Raw genomic sequence first — 16,349 nt, forward strand, 5'->3', positions numbered from 1 at the left:
GTAGAAGGATCAATCTGTCGCTGCTGTGTTTAATACTATTGAGCAGCTGCTTAGGGCCCAATGTCCTCTCAGTGGTTATGATTGGAAGGAAGAAATAAAATAACATGGGAATTTTAATATTGTCTGTATCATCAGCACTTGATTTTATTTCAAGTGGAAATAGCACCAATATGCAAACCCTGAATGTGGAAACCTTTGGGGTACAGTGTGTTGAATCAGGTCATTGTATGCTCAGCATCACTCGACAGCAGAACATTATTATGGAGCCAAGCTTAATAATTGTCCATCTGTACACAATCTATCTGATGATGTTTTAATAGTAAATTAATTCCTAGGGCAAATAATTAATGATTAAAGGCTAATCTGTGGACCAGTTAGGAAAGATAGTATGTAGTTTTGTTAATTATTTCTGTTTGCAATACATACTCTGGGCTTGAACGCAATTAACTTCAAAATCATTTCAACTGTGAAGAGTCCGGTGAAGAGCATATTAAGGACATCCATGGCTTGACCAAAGGTCGGTGACTGGCCGTGGTGCTGCACAAAAAAGAAACAAAGGATTAAATAATCCATGGTCTCAATGGAAATGAGTACTTCACTGTATTACTATAGCAGTTAATTTTTTTTTAATGAATTTGATTTATTTTGGGATTTAAGGGTTTAATTTCTCCTCAGTACTATTAATTTTTAAATGAGCAATGTTATGTTCACAAGTGAATGTTCTTCTCTCAGCAAGACCACTTTCTATCTGCCTTGTTATTAGAATTGTGCGACCCCCATCACCCCTTAATACTCAGAGTGAATGTGAAATGATAAACAGGCCAGATGCTGAACAAGTAAATTAATCTTTAAATTTTGTGAAAAAAGTTAGTTATCAGGAGATTCATATCACATGACTTTATTTCACATATATTCCAACAATGCCCCTTCTTAAGCGAAAGGCAGTAACAGCAGTCCAAATGAGTAAACAAGTGAACTATAGTTCACAGTGCTGTATTACTTGGCCCTCAAGAACTGATACTGTCAAAATATACAGCTTACCCTATTTAAGGAGCAGGTGTTCCTTTTAGGTAGGAACATGGGAGCAGGAGTAGGCCATTTAGGCCCTCGTGCCTGCTCTGCCATTCAATTAAATCATGGCTGATCTGTACATCAATTCCATTTACCTGCCTTAGCTCCATATCCTTTGTTACCCTTACTTAACAAAAATTTATCGATCTCAGACTTGAAAGCACCAATTGTCCCAGCAGGTACAGCCTTTTGGAGGAGAGAATTCCAGATGAAAAAGTGCTTCCTGATTTCCCTCCTAAATGGCATAGCTCTAATTTTAAGATTATATCCCCTCGTTATTGATTCCCCCACCAGAGAAAATCGAATCCTTTTAACATTTTAAACACTTCGATCAGATCACTCCTCAATCTTCTATAGTCAAGGAAATACAAGCCAAGTTTATGCAACCTATCCTCATAATTTAACCCTCTAAACTCCGGTATCATTCTGGTACTCCTCTAAGTGCTGGTATCAGTTTCTAGTCAAATTGTTTCCAAGCAAAAAAGCCTCATTAGAATCAACATTTGTTGGTTGGAAAATAGAGGCGAAATAACATTTTCAAAAGGAAAATGGGGCCTCCTCAATGGCTCAACAAGTTTATCGAGTGAGTAACTCAGCCATGCATACCAGAAAGATCTGAGGCGCAAGTCTCTGTCTGTGCTGAGCTGGGGTGACAGTGGGAGCTATAAAATTGGCCTCTGCACCCTTAGTTTAGGGAGAAGAAAATAGCCTGATAACATTCACTGCTGAGGCTCACATCTAAATAACAATCACTGAAGGGTGAGTTGCATCTATGGAACCATATCCCAGCAAGCAGTAGAAACCTTGAGGAGTGGTGGGGCGAAAACTGGCAACAAAAAAAACTAGAAGGATAATCATATTTCCAGCTTTAAATTACTATTGCAGGAGTATATCTACAGATCAACAGCAATTTCTTCAGGGTGGAATTGTGGCTTAAGTAACGTAAAACATCTTGATCTTTTGGGTAGAAGACCATCAGCAGCTGTCTTATAAATCACTGATCAGTAACAGCTAAAAACAATACTGTTCTTCATTTTCAATAGAAATATCAACCAGACTGATATCAACCAGAGCACAGGAGAGTTTATGATTTGCCATGACAATAAACCTATTTGCTTTGGAAGCAGGTAGGTAGGGCATTACACATGGAAGTTTATTAGTGTTAGCCAACAGTGGAGTCACATGTACATTTAAGGCAGTGTCAACAGAATTGAGATTAGAACTACATTAATTCAAGATCAACTCCATTGAATAATATTGCATATTATTAAATAGCCAAATGGACCTGTTTACCTTCTCTAAATAATAGTGACTTTTAATGAAAGTGTCATCTTTTTATTGAATTTTTTGAATGAATGAACTGAAATGTAACCATTTCAACTGCACCTGCTCATGCAGGTGCACAAAATATCATGGGTGTTTGATAAGTCTTTGGGGGAGATTTTGAGACCTTCTGACTAGCAAAAATGGGGTGGTGGCGCCCCTAAAATGATGGAGAATGACCTACTGCTCCATTCCCACCGTTGCTGTCGACACCTCAATCTTCCCTTGGTCCTACCACTGGATGGATGGTATTCTCCCGAGTCGGGCGGTAGATCAGTTTAATATGCAAATCGGGGTCTTATGTCGTAAATAGGTGTTTGCCATGCACAATCTGTCCAGCGTCAGCTGGTGATCCAGCCAAAGAGGAGCCCACAGGTAAGTCTTATTGTATTTTTGTGGAGCCAGGAGGAGCAGGAATGCTCTTCCGGGCTCCACAAAACCAGTCTGGGCTGCTGCCGCTCGAGTCCCCCTCCCCAAGATCAGAAACCCCCATCATGAATCTACTGTCTTTCAGCCCAGAGGCTGACCTGGCCATCTGATATTGTGGCGGCCTGGAGCCAACGAACTGTCCCAAGGCACTTAATTTTTGCCTGCAGCCCACCGGTCAAATGCTAATGAGCCACAGCCCTCCCGCTGGGACCATTGGGCCGCCGGTGGATGCATTGCACCGACGGGCCGCCCGCAGTCCACACAGGGGGCAATTTACCCCTTTGGTTTGGGGTTGCTTTTATTGAGAATATCTAAAATCGCATGTGTAAAAATAATAGCTGTAAAAATAATGGCAAGTGACGCAGAATTTTTCACTTGGATATGCAGCATTCTGTTACATTTTTTGTATTTTTAACAGCAAACATAAAATAAAAAGTAAAGAGTTTGGGGTAGTGGCACTGCACATTGATGGGGGACAATGCAGGATCAATCCCTTACTCCACTTGGTTCCCACTGCATCAAGCAGGACTTGTCAGGTAGAATCATAGCATATTTCTGGAGAGAGAATTGGATGGGGCAAGTAAATTGTGTAAATCGGGCATTTCTCACTGGAAAAGAGGAAGTTGAGAGGTGATATGATTGTTGTTTTTAGGATTCTAAAGGGACAAGATAATGTAGACCATAGCAAGCTATTTCACCTTGCCCAGAACAGTAGAATCAGAGGACACGGCCTACGCCTGGAGGGGGTAAATTCAAAACTAATCTGCAAAAACAATAATTCAGTGAGTGAATGGTCAATCTATGGGCCGGGCTCACTAGGGAGATGGTGTATGCAGTTAGTATTAATTCATTCAAATGTAAATTAGATAGATTTCTTTCAGAAAATTAAAGTTGGGATACAGAATATGAGTAATTTGAGACATGACATGTGGTAAGTGTAGCATGCTTGGGAGGAACAGGTGACTTTGGACTTCCCAAAGCTCTCCACCACTGGGGTTTCCTCGCGTCATGTCTGTTGTAGACTAATTGATGGAGATTGATTGCTATGATTAGTCAACAACTCCATTATCATTGAATCATGCGACAACCAGAATGGTAGCAGGCAAGCAAGATGGATCTAGGTCTTTTTTCGTCTAGCAAATTCCTGTGTTCCTTTGGGGGTGACTTCATTAAGTTGCTTTCGCATACCTTTCTCCAACCCTCCCCCCACCCAGCAGGATGCCAGAGAAAGCATTGTCCAAAGTTTGGACAATGATGGTAGAGCAGTGGGTCCAGAAGTACAAAAAAACAGCCCACTGAGGTGCATGCACTTCAACGGAGGGTATGTAATTTTGAAAACAACCCCGAACCCCCGGAATGTAGCACTTTCACCACTAAAACAATTAAACCATTCATAAAATGTGGAAACACTGATTTCGTCATCCAATAGGGTAGATTATCATCTTAGCACCTGGGTGTAAAGCATTGCCTGAGCACAGTGCAGAGTGGAAAATCAGTTGGAAAGGATCGCACATCCGTAACAGAGCACACCTGATTTTCCCTCCCTTTAAGTTCAATCAGTTAGGCTCCATTATTGTTGTTTGATATTCCCTACCCAATTTTCCTCTTTGTGTTGTCTGCAGGAGATGCTTTACGCCCAAGCACTGAAGACGAAAATCTACCATAATGTCTCAGGATTACTCAGTTGTGTAAAATTTCATTGGATTTCATTTCTGAAAGTTAGCAGTTCTGGCATATGTATGTCAGATAATCCTGCATAAAGGTGTTTTTATTCCATTAGCAAAAAAAGTATCAAATGAATATTGTTGCTTTTCCAAATACAATGGCCGGAAAATTCCTTGGAGCTGCTCCCACTCTGCTGGCGTTATTTCGCCGGAAGTGCAGCGGAAACCCTGTTTACACAAAGGCAAACTAATTCCCATAATTATTTTCATCCTACCTGCATAGCCAAGCAGATCGTGTTCAGCAGGATCAGAACAAACATCAGGTACTCGAAGTAGGTGGAGTTTACCACATACCACACTTTGTACTGATAAGTATTCTTTGGGATATACCGTCGAAGAGGCCGAGCCTTTAGGGCATACTCCACACACTGTCGCTGTAAACGGCAGAAAAAATATTTTTATTTTATCTTACAATAAATATCATATTCTATAAAAAAGAGAATATGATATCTAGCAATAGTGTAGAAAAATCAGCCTTGGTTCATTTTGTGTCGACAAATATTTTAGTACAGTTTGCAAAACACTAGTAATATTTTGTGATGACAGCAGGTGAAAAATACTAACGGCAGCACTAGCTTTTATTTTTAAATATTGTATTTTGTGCCTTTATCAACCCGATATACGGGTTCAGATGTCATCAAACTAGGAGACTAAAGCTTCAACATCAACAAAACCCCAAAATATGGTACTACCTTGAAACTCAGGCCCCAGCCTCCAGCCTCTTTCAAGTTATTATTGTTTTTTTAAAAAATGTCACTTCAGGATCTTAGAACCTTCGAGGTTAACAGCACATATGGAGGCCATTCGTACATAGAATTACATAGAATTTACAGCACGGCAACAGGCCATTCGGCCCAACTGGTCTGTGCCAGTGTTTATGCTCCACACGAACCTTCTTCCACCCGACTTCATCTAACCCTAGCTGCAGATGCTTCTATTCCTTTCTCCCTCATGTACTTATCGAGCTTCCCCTTAAATGCATCAATGCTATTCGCCTCAACTACTCCATGTGGTAGCAAGTTCCACATTCCAACGACTCTCTGGGTAAAGAAGCTTCTCCTGAATTCTTTATTGAATTTATTAGTGACAATCTTATAATTATGGCCCCTAGTTATGGACTCCTCCACAAGTGGAAACATCTTCTCTACGTCTACCCTATCAAACCCCTTCATAATTTTAAAGACCTCTATCTGGTCACCCCTCAGCCTTCACTTTTCTAGAGAAAAGAGCCCCATCCTGTTCAATCTTTCCTGATAGTTATAACCTCTCAGGTCTGGTATCATCCTTGTAAATCTCTTTTGCACCTTCTCCAGTACCTCTATATCCTTTTTATAATATGGAGACCAGAACTGTACACGGCAATCTAAGTGTGGTCTAACCACGGTTCTATACAAGTTTAACATAACGGGGTAGAAATTCGTCTAAGTGGTAGCGCAAAACAAGCCGTATTGCATTGGCTGCCTGTTTTATGCCCACTCGATATTCACTTTAATTGACATTAATGGAGCTGTATATCGGGCGGGGCGTATAATGGGCGGAGTGTATATCGGGCGGGGCGTATTACGGGCATGGTGTATAACAGGTGGGGTGTATATCGGGCGGGGTGTATAATGGGGGGGCGTATAATGGGCGTGGTGTATAACAGGCAGGGTGTATAACAAGCAGGGTGTATATCGGGCAGGGCGTACAACGAGCGGAGTGTACGTCGGGCGGGGCGTATAATGGGCGTGGTGTATATTGGGCGGGATGTCTAACGGGCGGGGCGTATGTCGGGCAAGGCGTATGTCGGGCGGGGTGTATATTGGGCGGGGCATATAACGGGCGGGGTGTATAATGGCGAGGCGTATAAATGGGCGGGGTGTATAAAGGACAGCCAATGCAATACTGCCCGTTTTGCACTATTGCCCGAGACAAATTCCTACGCCAACCTCTCTGCTTTTCAATTGTATCCCTATAGAAATGAACCCCATTGATTTGTTTGCATTTTTTATGGCCTTGTTAACTTGTGTTGCTACTTTTAATGATTTGTCAATGTGTACTCCTAGATATCTTTGCTCCTCTACCCCACTTAGACTTTTATTTTCAAAGGAATATATGGCCTCCTTGTTACTCCTACCAAAATGCAGCACCTCACACTTATCTATATTGAAATTAATTTGCCTTTTACATGCCCATCATGTCTGTGCTGATCTTTGTTAGAGCAGCCCGAAAGTAATCCCATTGCCTTTGCTCTCCCCACCGACATTGTAGGTCAGTGTTGGTCAGTTAAAGGCAAACTCAATTTAATGAGGGGAGTGGGTTTAGTTAGTGAGGGTCATACTGTTGGTCACTGAATAGCAATCCCTCTTTTATATTTTGAGGGCAGAAGATCATCACTATTCATCATCCAGATCAGATACTTTAATTTCAGACCAGTGAATTGTCTCCAACCTTTCCTGCTGCTGATCTAGGAGTGCTCGATATTGCAGAAACCATTACCTATGCCCATTTCCTTGAAAAACACGTTTACCTGAAATATTTAAACGGTATTAATGAAATATTATTCATCAGTTTATGCCACACATCAGCAACTGACAAAGTATCTTCTAATTAATATATCTTCTGTGGTGTAATCACTCACACTGTTCATTTCAGAAGGTATAAGTGATACCAACTCTTATTTATCCATTAAACTTCTTATTCACCTGATTTTTGTCCAGCTCACAGTTTTTGTATTCTTGTTCTCCCTGTTCCTGAAATGTGACAATGACGAAACCTACGAAAATATTCATCATGAAGAAGGCAATAACGATGATATAGATGATGAAGAAGATGGATATCTCCACTCTGTAGTTGTAAATTGGACCAGTGTCCTCTGTATGAGAATCAATGGCTCGATAAAGCAACCTGCATGCATAAGACAGGAGAAATGTACATATGATTTAACCTGCAACAATGTAACTTTTATTTTATTGTTTTATATTCATCATATTTCTTCTGACTTTCTCTGACTCCTACCCTTTCAGTTAGGAGCACCTTACAGCTTGTTTTGGCCAGGAGGACAGAAATTGTAGAATGGAGATATCTTCACATGGGCTTTCAACTTTTCCTTCCTTGGCACTCCATCAGTAACTTGAAGCCAGAACTTACAAAGTGATTTAGAATGATTGGATTGATGGATATTGTTCTTTAGTTGAAAGATGAGTGTTCCTTCATTCACAATTCTAGGCAGGCACTGGGTCTATTTCATTGAATGGGCAACATCCGCTAAGTTATAAATGCAAAGTGGATTTTCTCAAGATTTTCAGAACTAGCTTTTCTACATAGATGAATGGCATGAGATGTTGAAGAAGGAAAATATATAATCTATGAATCGTGCCATGGAGTGGCACTACACTGGTTCACACCTTCGAGACAAGTTCCTGGGGCTCGATGTTACCAGGGCTGCGGGTTCGCGGCGGGGGGGGGGGTTATTGGGCGCGTGGGTAACGCGCCCGGTGAAATCAGTCTGCCCCCCGCGCGATCGCAGCCCAATTGGATCCACTTACCTGGTCTTCCGGGTTCCCCACTGCTGATCTGCGCGTCGGGTGGACTGCGCATGCGCAGTAAGCTCTGTCAGCTGGAGGAGCTCTATTTAAAGGGGCAGTCCTCCACTGACAGATGCTGCAAGAAATAGGAAAAATTACAGCATGGAGCAGCCCAGGGGGAAGGCTGCTCCCAGTTTAATGATGCCTCACTCCAGGTATCAATACATGGGATGAGGAGGAGGGGGAGGACAGAGATCTTCCCCCCGGCGGGCGGGAGGAAGCGGCCTGCCTCTGCCACCAGGAAGGCCTGGCTCGAGGTGGCAGAGGAGGTCACCTGCACCACCAACATATCGCCCACCTGCATACAGTGCAGGAGGCGCTCCAATGACCTAAGTAGGTCAGCCAAAGTGAGTACACTTACTCATTCCCCTACACTCTATCTGCCACATCACCGCCCCCACCCCACACCTCCTTCTGCACTGCCAACACTACTCTATCACGTCACTCCTAGGAACATAGGAACAGGAGTAGGCCATTCAGCCCCTCGTGCCTGCTCCGCCATTTGATAAGATCATGGCTGATCTGTGATCTAACTCCATATACCTGCCTTTGGCCCATATCCCTTAATGCCTTTGGTTGCCACTCAAAGCTCATCCTCATCTTACCTGCACTTACTCACCTCGCCAGAACTCATCCTGCCACTACCACTCAACCCAATCCTCATACAATCTCATGGCTCTATCTCATACTCACCCTCTCATGCATCTCTTTCACAGTCAGCCTCACTCAACCTGCCACTACCTGTGCTGCAGCCACAGGGCATGCATCACATATGTGCAGTAGGAAGCGTAAGGCAAACGTGTCGTGAGCATGAAGGGGATGCACAAGGGTGTTTGAGGGTTTATCATGGTTTTTACTTATATTGAATTTCTGACCAACTCACATTACATATTATATTGGCACCACTACTGCCACATCTTTGCGAATCTTGTCTGGTTTGTGCAATAATGCCGTTTCCTGAGGATCACAATGAAGACCCACAACTGATGCCACCCATTGTGTCACTGCAGAGTGGGTGTAGGTGTATTTGCAGGGCTCTTTTGTGCAGACGACTGAGAGACGTCGGCGATGTCCCCGGTGGCACCCTGGAAGGATGCGGAGGAGAAGTTGTTGAGGGCAGTGGTGACTTTGACAGTGACAGGTAAGAAGATGGTGCTCGGGCCAGCCGGGAGCAGCTCGGCATGAAGGAGGCTGCAGATGTCCACGACTACATGTAGAGGTCCAGGAAGCTGAGCCTCGGTCTGTGGACCCTGTGACGAGGGTGGTGCCCTCTGCGACACATCTCTCTCTGCGGTTGCCCTCCCTCCTGCTGTACAGGTGGATGTGTCACAGCACTCTATTGTGAAGCTCCACGTGTCAGAGGTGGACGGCGTGGACGGCGAGGCTGGTGATGCTGTTCGCCCTCCGAGGAGGTCATGACTACAGCTACGGCGGCCCCCATCCGGAAGATGTACATCTGAGGGGGTCCGCAAGGTAGGTACATGTCTCTGGACCCCGGGGTAAGTGTGCAAGTTGGTGAATTTTCTTGTCAGGAGGAGGGTGGTGGAGGCCAAACTTTGTCCCAAGTGACAGAGTGGCCTCCTGCAATGAGTGAGGTTCTCCCCCCCCCCCACCTGTCAAATGGACCTTTGCAGCTGCCACAGGCTGACAGCTGCAACACGTCCATTTCAAATGAGAGTGTTTCCCCCAGTGTGGGAAACAGTCCCAGTTGTCTCTGAAATCCCACCCCTCCTCACATATTCCCTTAATCAGGTCTGTTAATGACCTGAAATACCTAAGTAAATATTCTCAAGTGGCACCCCGCTGGCTTTAATTTCCTGCGGGAGTCCCACCTGCGGGGGTTGTGCGCGCACGTCGGCGCGTCTGTGGGGGCCCCGGAAGTGGGCGGGTTGGAGCCGGGCTCCCGACCCGCTCCGGGATTCCCCGATTTTCGGAGCCCCCCCGCCAGGAACGCACCCGATAGCGGGTGCTAAAATGAAGCCCTTGACCTCAATAGGAGGAAGCCAAACACTTCCCCGCATAGACGGAAGAAAGAAAATCAGGTGGCGAACCACTACTTCGTAGCCTGTTAAAGAGCAGCAGTAATAGAAGCCAGGAAGCAGCTTACCCTCTCAGAGTAGGTGATTTAAAATAATTTAAAAGAAAAGCATTATATTTGAATTTTGATACAATCATGTAAATATTGATGAAATTACCTGCCACTCCTAGATTCACATTATGTTAACTCTTCCCTGCCTAGCTTAAGAAACTACAGTGTTCCAAATGTTCAGTTGGTACTGGTTAGCTACCGTGTTTTGCAAGGTAAAAAAAAATTCACAGAATCAAAATTTTATACCGACCGATGATTTCCTTAATTTTCGAACAATAACACCCTTTACTGGACTAGACAGAAATGCTGGGTCCACAGTCCTTCTGGCGCAGTCTTATCATAACTCCAGCGAGAGAGGTGGAGAGACGCGCCGACGTGTTGACCGCAAAGAAGATCAGCAGTGGAGGATTGGGTGAAAAAGCCAGGCCTTCTGGTGACTTTGGCCTCTCAGTAGTCGGATGGATCATTGGGGGTTCTAGTTCAGCAGGAACCGCAAAGAAAATTTTTTTAAAATTTAGCCCCGTTACAAGTGGGGCTGATGCGGTCACTTTGAGTTTCATAAAATCATAGAAAATTTACAGCACAGAAGGAGGCCATTCAGCCCATTGTGTCCATGCCGGCTGAAAATGAGCCACCCAGCCTAATCCCACTTTCCAGCACTTGGTCCGTAGCCCTGTAGGTTACGGCACTTCAGGTGCATGTCCAAGTACTTTTTAAATGCGATGAGGGTTTCTGCCTCTACCACCCTTTCAGGCAGTGAGTTCCACACCCCCACCACCGTCTGGGTGAAAAAATGTTTCCTCAGCTCCCCTCTAATCCTTCTACCAATCACTTTAAATCTATGCCCCCTGGTTATTGACCTCTCTGCTAAGGGAAATAAGTCCTTCCTATCCACTCTATCTAGGCCCTTCATAATTTTGTACACCTCAATTAAATCACCCCTCAGCCGCCTCTGTTCCAAAGAAAACTACCCCAGCCTATCCAATCTTTCCTCATAGTTAAAATTCTCCAGTCCTGGCAACATCCTCATAAATCTCCTCTGTACCTTCCCTAGTGCAATCACATCCTTCCTGTAATGTGGTGACCAGATCTGTATGCTGTATTCAAGCTGCGGCCTAACTAGTGTTTTATACAGTTCTAGCTTAACCTCCCTGCTCTTATAATCTATGCCTCGGCTAATAAAGGAAAGTATTCCGAGGTATAGATTATAAGAGCCTTTTTAACCACCTTTTCTACCTGTCCTGCTACCTTCAGGGATCTGTGGACATGCACTCCAAGGTACCTCACTTCCTCTACACGTCTCAGTATCCTCCCATTTATTGTGTATTCCCTTGCCTTGTTTGCCCTCCCCAAATGCATTACCTCACACTTCTCTGGATTGAATTCCATTTGCCACTTTTCTGCCCACCTGACTGGTCCATTGATATCTTCCTGCAGTCTACAGCTTTCCTCCTCACTATCAACCACACGGCCAATTTTTGTATCATCATTTTGTTTCTTTCCAGGGAGGGTCCCCAGCTCATCCCTCGCACCTGTCCATTTAAAGTAAAATTGTGCGGAATGTAAAAAAGGGTGCCCGATCCAATCCTGTTAGTTTCCTGCCAGGTAGGTTTCCCCCCTTAGTCTCAAATGGTATAGATTATACTGGCAACTGCATTACATTGATTGATTTTTCACTGATTACGCCTCTGTTAAGCGCCTTGGAACATTTTTCTACGTTAAAGGCTCTATATAAATGCAAATTGTTGTTGTTGAATGTGCATCATGCATATCAATGTGCTGGGCATTGTTTATTGTTGTCGTTTATAGTTCATGATAAATTCCATTTCTTTATTAGATGATATAAAGATTAAATACAAACTATTTGGGGTAAACAGTTGCTCGATTTTGAGTTTCACAACACATGCTGACACTGTTGTACTTACTGTGGCCACCCTTCAAAGGTTGAGACAGTGAAAAGAGCCATCATAGCAGAGGGGACATCGTCAAAGTTGAATTCACTATTTTCCCATTTTCGGTCACTTATCATAGGCTGATTTACATTCCCATCTTTGTACAAAATATATTGGCCTCTGTTAATAGAAAATAAATATGGTTATAAGTTTCCAAAACTTATATCTGACCTCCCCAGATACATTAGTATTTTTCATTCCTCCTCAACATTTTAAAATTTATTTTATCCCCACCTGTTTAGCTACTCTCTCCTCCCCTGCATTGTGCACTAAATGTTAGGGCAGATATTCAATCTGCGCTCAGGCCACTCTAGTTCTGAGCCCAGCTACTTAGAGGTATACAAGAGCAGCCTTGGGTAACTCACTTTATTAATTTCTTTTCTCTATCTGTGGGGAAGCAACTTCGCTTCCAATTGCTGCCTCTTCCCTAAACAGCACAACTAAGATCAAGATATTTATAGATATTCGATTATAAAGAATTACAAAGAATGTACAGCACAGAAACAGGCCATTCGGGCCAACAGGGCCATACCCGTGTTTATGCTCCACGTGAATATTCCTTTATATATTACAGGGAAAATGGCCTGTATAGAAATACAGGAAGGGAATAAACAAAATCTGTGCTTTTTTAACATTTTTAAAAAAAGAAATGCATAATTGAAACGTGGCACACTTAGACTATTCAGTGAGGGAAAAAGGTGAATATGGGAAAATAATTCAACTTGAGAGTCAGGAAACACATAACCTGTGTATCTGTCCCAATATTGCTCTGAGAATTACATAATAGCCTTCCCACATCTCTCTGAGATCCGAGATATAACCCACCACTCTAAATTTATATACCTCCAGGTTGATTCTTTAATTTTCAGGATATGCTGTATCAGCTACTCAGCACCCACTTTATTTTTGGTATAACTAACTTCAGTCGAAAAATGAAACTACTGTGAATTTTATAGGGTATTATTTAAATATTACACATTTCCACTTCAAAAGAAAATCCAAAATTGGTGCTGCATATTATACATGGTCATTAAAATTTATCTAAATTACAAAGTTTTTTCCTAAAATTCATGGTCCAAAATTGGGAGAAGAGGAGACGCATATTATTTGTGAAGATTAATGGAAATTCTTAGGTTTCCTTAGGTCTAATGGTAACTAAATTAGTAGCACATAGAGCAACATTTCTACATTTCATTCCTGCTTTCAAAAGCAAGGTCTAATAGTTCAAGCAACACAGGGCACATTTATACTGCAGATTTAGCATCGATGCAAAGTGATTTCCAATTTGCACAAAATTTGCCTAAAATCAGAGTAAAAATGGAGTCAAGGTCAAACCTGACACTGGAGCAAAACAAAAGGGAGGTTCCCCAGAGAAGGCACTCTCACATCATTTGGGTTTGACACTACATGGAGTGTAAATTCAGAATGGTGTCACATCTAGTTCACTAAGTGCTCACGGGGTTTTTTGGACTCCCGGGCATTTTGTAAACCTACCTGGTCTTAATTTAAATGTTTAGAAAGGAGGGAATCTTCCCCTACACTTTCTAAACATTTAAATTTCTACCTGCTGGGAGAGAGTTCAGTATCCGAGCATGCACAGAGTTCTCTCCTGGAAAGGACGGTTAAAGTTCCAGTCAGCCAGGAGTGACGATGACGATCTGGCCAGTGGATGGAATGCCTTAAAAACACAATACTACTATCAATGCTGCTCCATCTTCAGCCAGTGGTGAGGTACATTGCAAATGAGACTTGATTGGTAATGTCCATTTTCTCCCATTCTCATAAAGATGACCTCTATTTCATGTTATGCCCCAATCTAGTATTTTATTTGAAAACAGAAGAAACTCATCTCTAAATAGAGGCAAGTTCTAGTCAGAATTAACCCTAATGCTCATCACTGGCAAACATACATGTGCCGCTTTTTTAAAACTTCAGAAATTATATCAACAAGCAGTTTTGTTTTTTGTGTATGAATGTGTTCTGATCTGTCCACTCTTTCCCATTTCTTTATTTTTAAGCTGAATGTATATTCAACTTGGTGAATCAGCACTATTTAAATGCCAGTAAACAGCAGCAATCTGGTTCAGTTCCCTTAAGATGTGTGATTTTAGGGTAAGATTTATAGCTGACTAATGGACAGTGATGTAATCCACCGACAGGCAACATTAAATTGTTTTATTTTCCGATATTTCCTCAGGCAGCATCAGTAAATTATTTAAGCAAACATTTTGTAAATTGCAATGTACTATTTTTAAATTTGTCTCTGCCTCTACCTTTGGCATGCTCCAATTAAATCCCTTTTTAAAAATAGATTCTTTAGTATTTAATAGTTTAGCTAAAATTGCTAATCAATGCATTTATGCATTTGCCAATATCTTTATTCTCCGTCCCCTCCTCCCCCCTCCCACAGTAACAGAGCTTTCTTCAATGTGTCAGACTTAATTTCTCAAGCTGGGTGCTAAAGGTCACGGAGCAGGGCTGCTCCTCCTGGGCCCACAAAAATACTCTGGTCCACTACTGGGCCATTTGAGGCCTCCCACAGGTTCACATCTGCCACCCCCCCACCCCACAGATCCAACCTGCCAGCTGGTTCAGCATAAGAGGCGGATAATTTTTCCCCCTCCCTCAACCGGCAAGCTGAAGCTGGATGCCCACTTTGCACCTGCAGCTTGCTGATGGCATTTAAATGAGGTTCGAGCCTGGTTTCGACCTCGCGCTGGCATGAATTGACAAGTGAAGCAGCCACTCTGTTGATTTTGCGCCTGTTTTGAGCAGAAATTTGATTGGAAGTGGATAAAGCATGACAACAGTCCAGTTCCGACTGGTAATCAGTGATGATTCTCTGAGATATAGATCCAGTTTTATTTATGTATGCCTTATCAGCGCATTTCCTGGACAAGTGCAAACATTTCTAGTCCAAAGGTTGTTCCATGGATCTCATCAGTGCCGTTCCTTGATGACTCGGCAAGAAGCACATCTGAGCAATTCAGGAAAGAATTCTTGGCAATTCGTCCTATATTTGGGAATATTTCTTGCCTGCCCACGTGAATAAACAAGGCTAGGTATTTCAGAAAGGCTATAAATGAGCATGTGCTATGAAGATATTTTACAATGTTTTATTGGAGAGGAAACCTTAATTAGTGCAAGTTGTATCAGAAAAGGATATATTTTCTGAGACCCTGTGCCACTGATTGGGGCATTGTGAGCATTCTTATCCTAGATTGTTTCACCTCTCAAATCTTATGGGTGAGTGTCAATTCCCCTTTGAGAGTATCTATCCCTGCCGTGAGATACTGCTAAGCTTTTGGTAATATGTTTATAAAGACAAACAGCAAACCCTGTTAGGTAATCACTTCAGTCTTTGAAAGCGGTAGAACAATACATTAGACCTTGTTTAAAATTAAAACTATTAAACAAAGTTATTAAACAAAAGAAGAATAAACACATAAGTAACATTCATATATAGTTATAAATTTACAGTAGGCCTCCTTCCACCTAGCTCCTCAAGTGGACAAAATGAGAAGATTGAAATTTAAAAATTAAGTTAGCTCTTTGTAAATAACTTTTAAATAATAGTGTTTATTTTCTTAAATTTCTTACCACTATGGGAGCCTAATTAGTCTAAACTGTTTCTTGGAAAATTAAACTGATTTTTCTCTTTCAGTATATCTCATGTGCCCAGTTGCAGGTACAGGAAAATTTACGTCATTGTACTGAAATAAGCTTGGTGCAAGAATCTGAACTGCAATTGGTTTTTAAACAACTAGGGGTGAGCAATAAAAATACTACCTTGCCAATGTTGCCCACATCCCAAGAACAAATGAAATAAAACTTCAGCTGCATCCCAACACAGTATTTAACCCTTTCAGAGGTACTGCATAGCCTGCTTAGGCATACGCACCAAAATGTTAACAACCATATTGGCAGGCATTGCTACACCTATCTAGGAAAGACCATGAGGAACTGTCTTCACAGGGTCTAGGTCAGCATAAAGCCAGATACAGCTAACATGCACCATAGTACTGTCACAGCCAGAGGCAATACCAGCCAAATGCAGTCTCAAATCTGCTGCTACCTCCCTACAGGCATGCTGCAATGCTAGCCTATAGGGGTGATTCTGTGGCATGGCAAATAGAACCACTCTCCTTGCAATCACTTAATTGAGCACCACCTCTCCATCAGCAGCCATGAAACA

At 42.5% G+C, this 16,349-nt stretch overlaps 1 protein-coding gene across 1 annotated transcript in view; it reads right to left on the bottom strand.

The window, feature by feature from the left end:
* The window catches only part of LOC137334460 (voltage-dependent L-type calcium channel subunit alpha-1C-like), a 435,374-nt gene that overhangs the window by 125,216 nt on the left and 293,809 nt on the right, over positions 1-16,349 (bottom strand). The window contains exons 24-27 of the mRNA XM_067999141.1: positions 12,128-12,274; positions 7,232-7,433; positions 4,763-4,921; positions 427-537 (exon numbers count right to left, since the gene is read on the bottom strand). Of these exons, the coding sequence (XP_067855242.1) occupies positions 427-537; positions 4,763-4,921; positions 7,232-7,433; positions 12,128-12,274 (619 nt within the window). The remainder of the gene's footprint in view (positions 1-426; positions 538-4,762; positions 4,922-7,231; positions 7,434-12,127; positions 12,275-16,349) is intronic.

This window comes from Heptranchias perlo, chromosome 18 (genome assembly GCF_035084215.1).
Source record: "Heptranchias perlo isolate sHepPer1 chromosome 18, sHepPer1.hap1, whole genome shotgun sequence".
NCBI lineage: Eukaryota > Metazoa > Chordata > Chondrichthyes > Hexanchiformes > Hexanchidae > Heptranchias > Heptranchias perlo.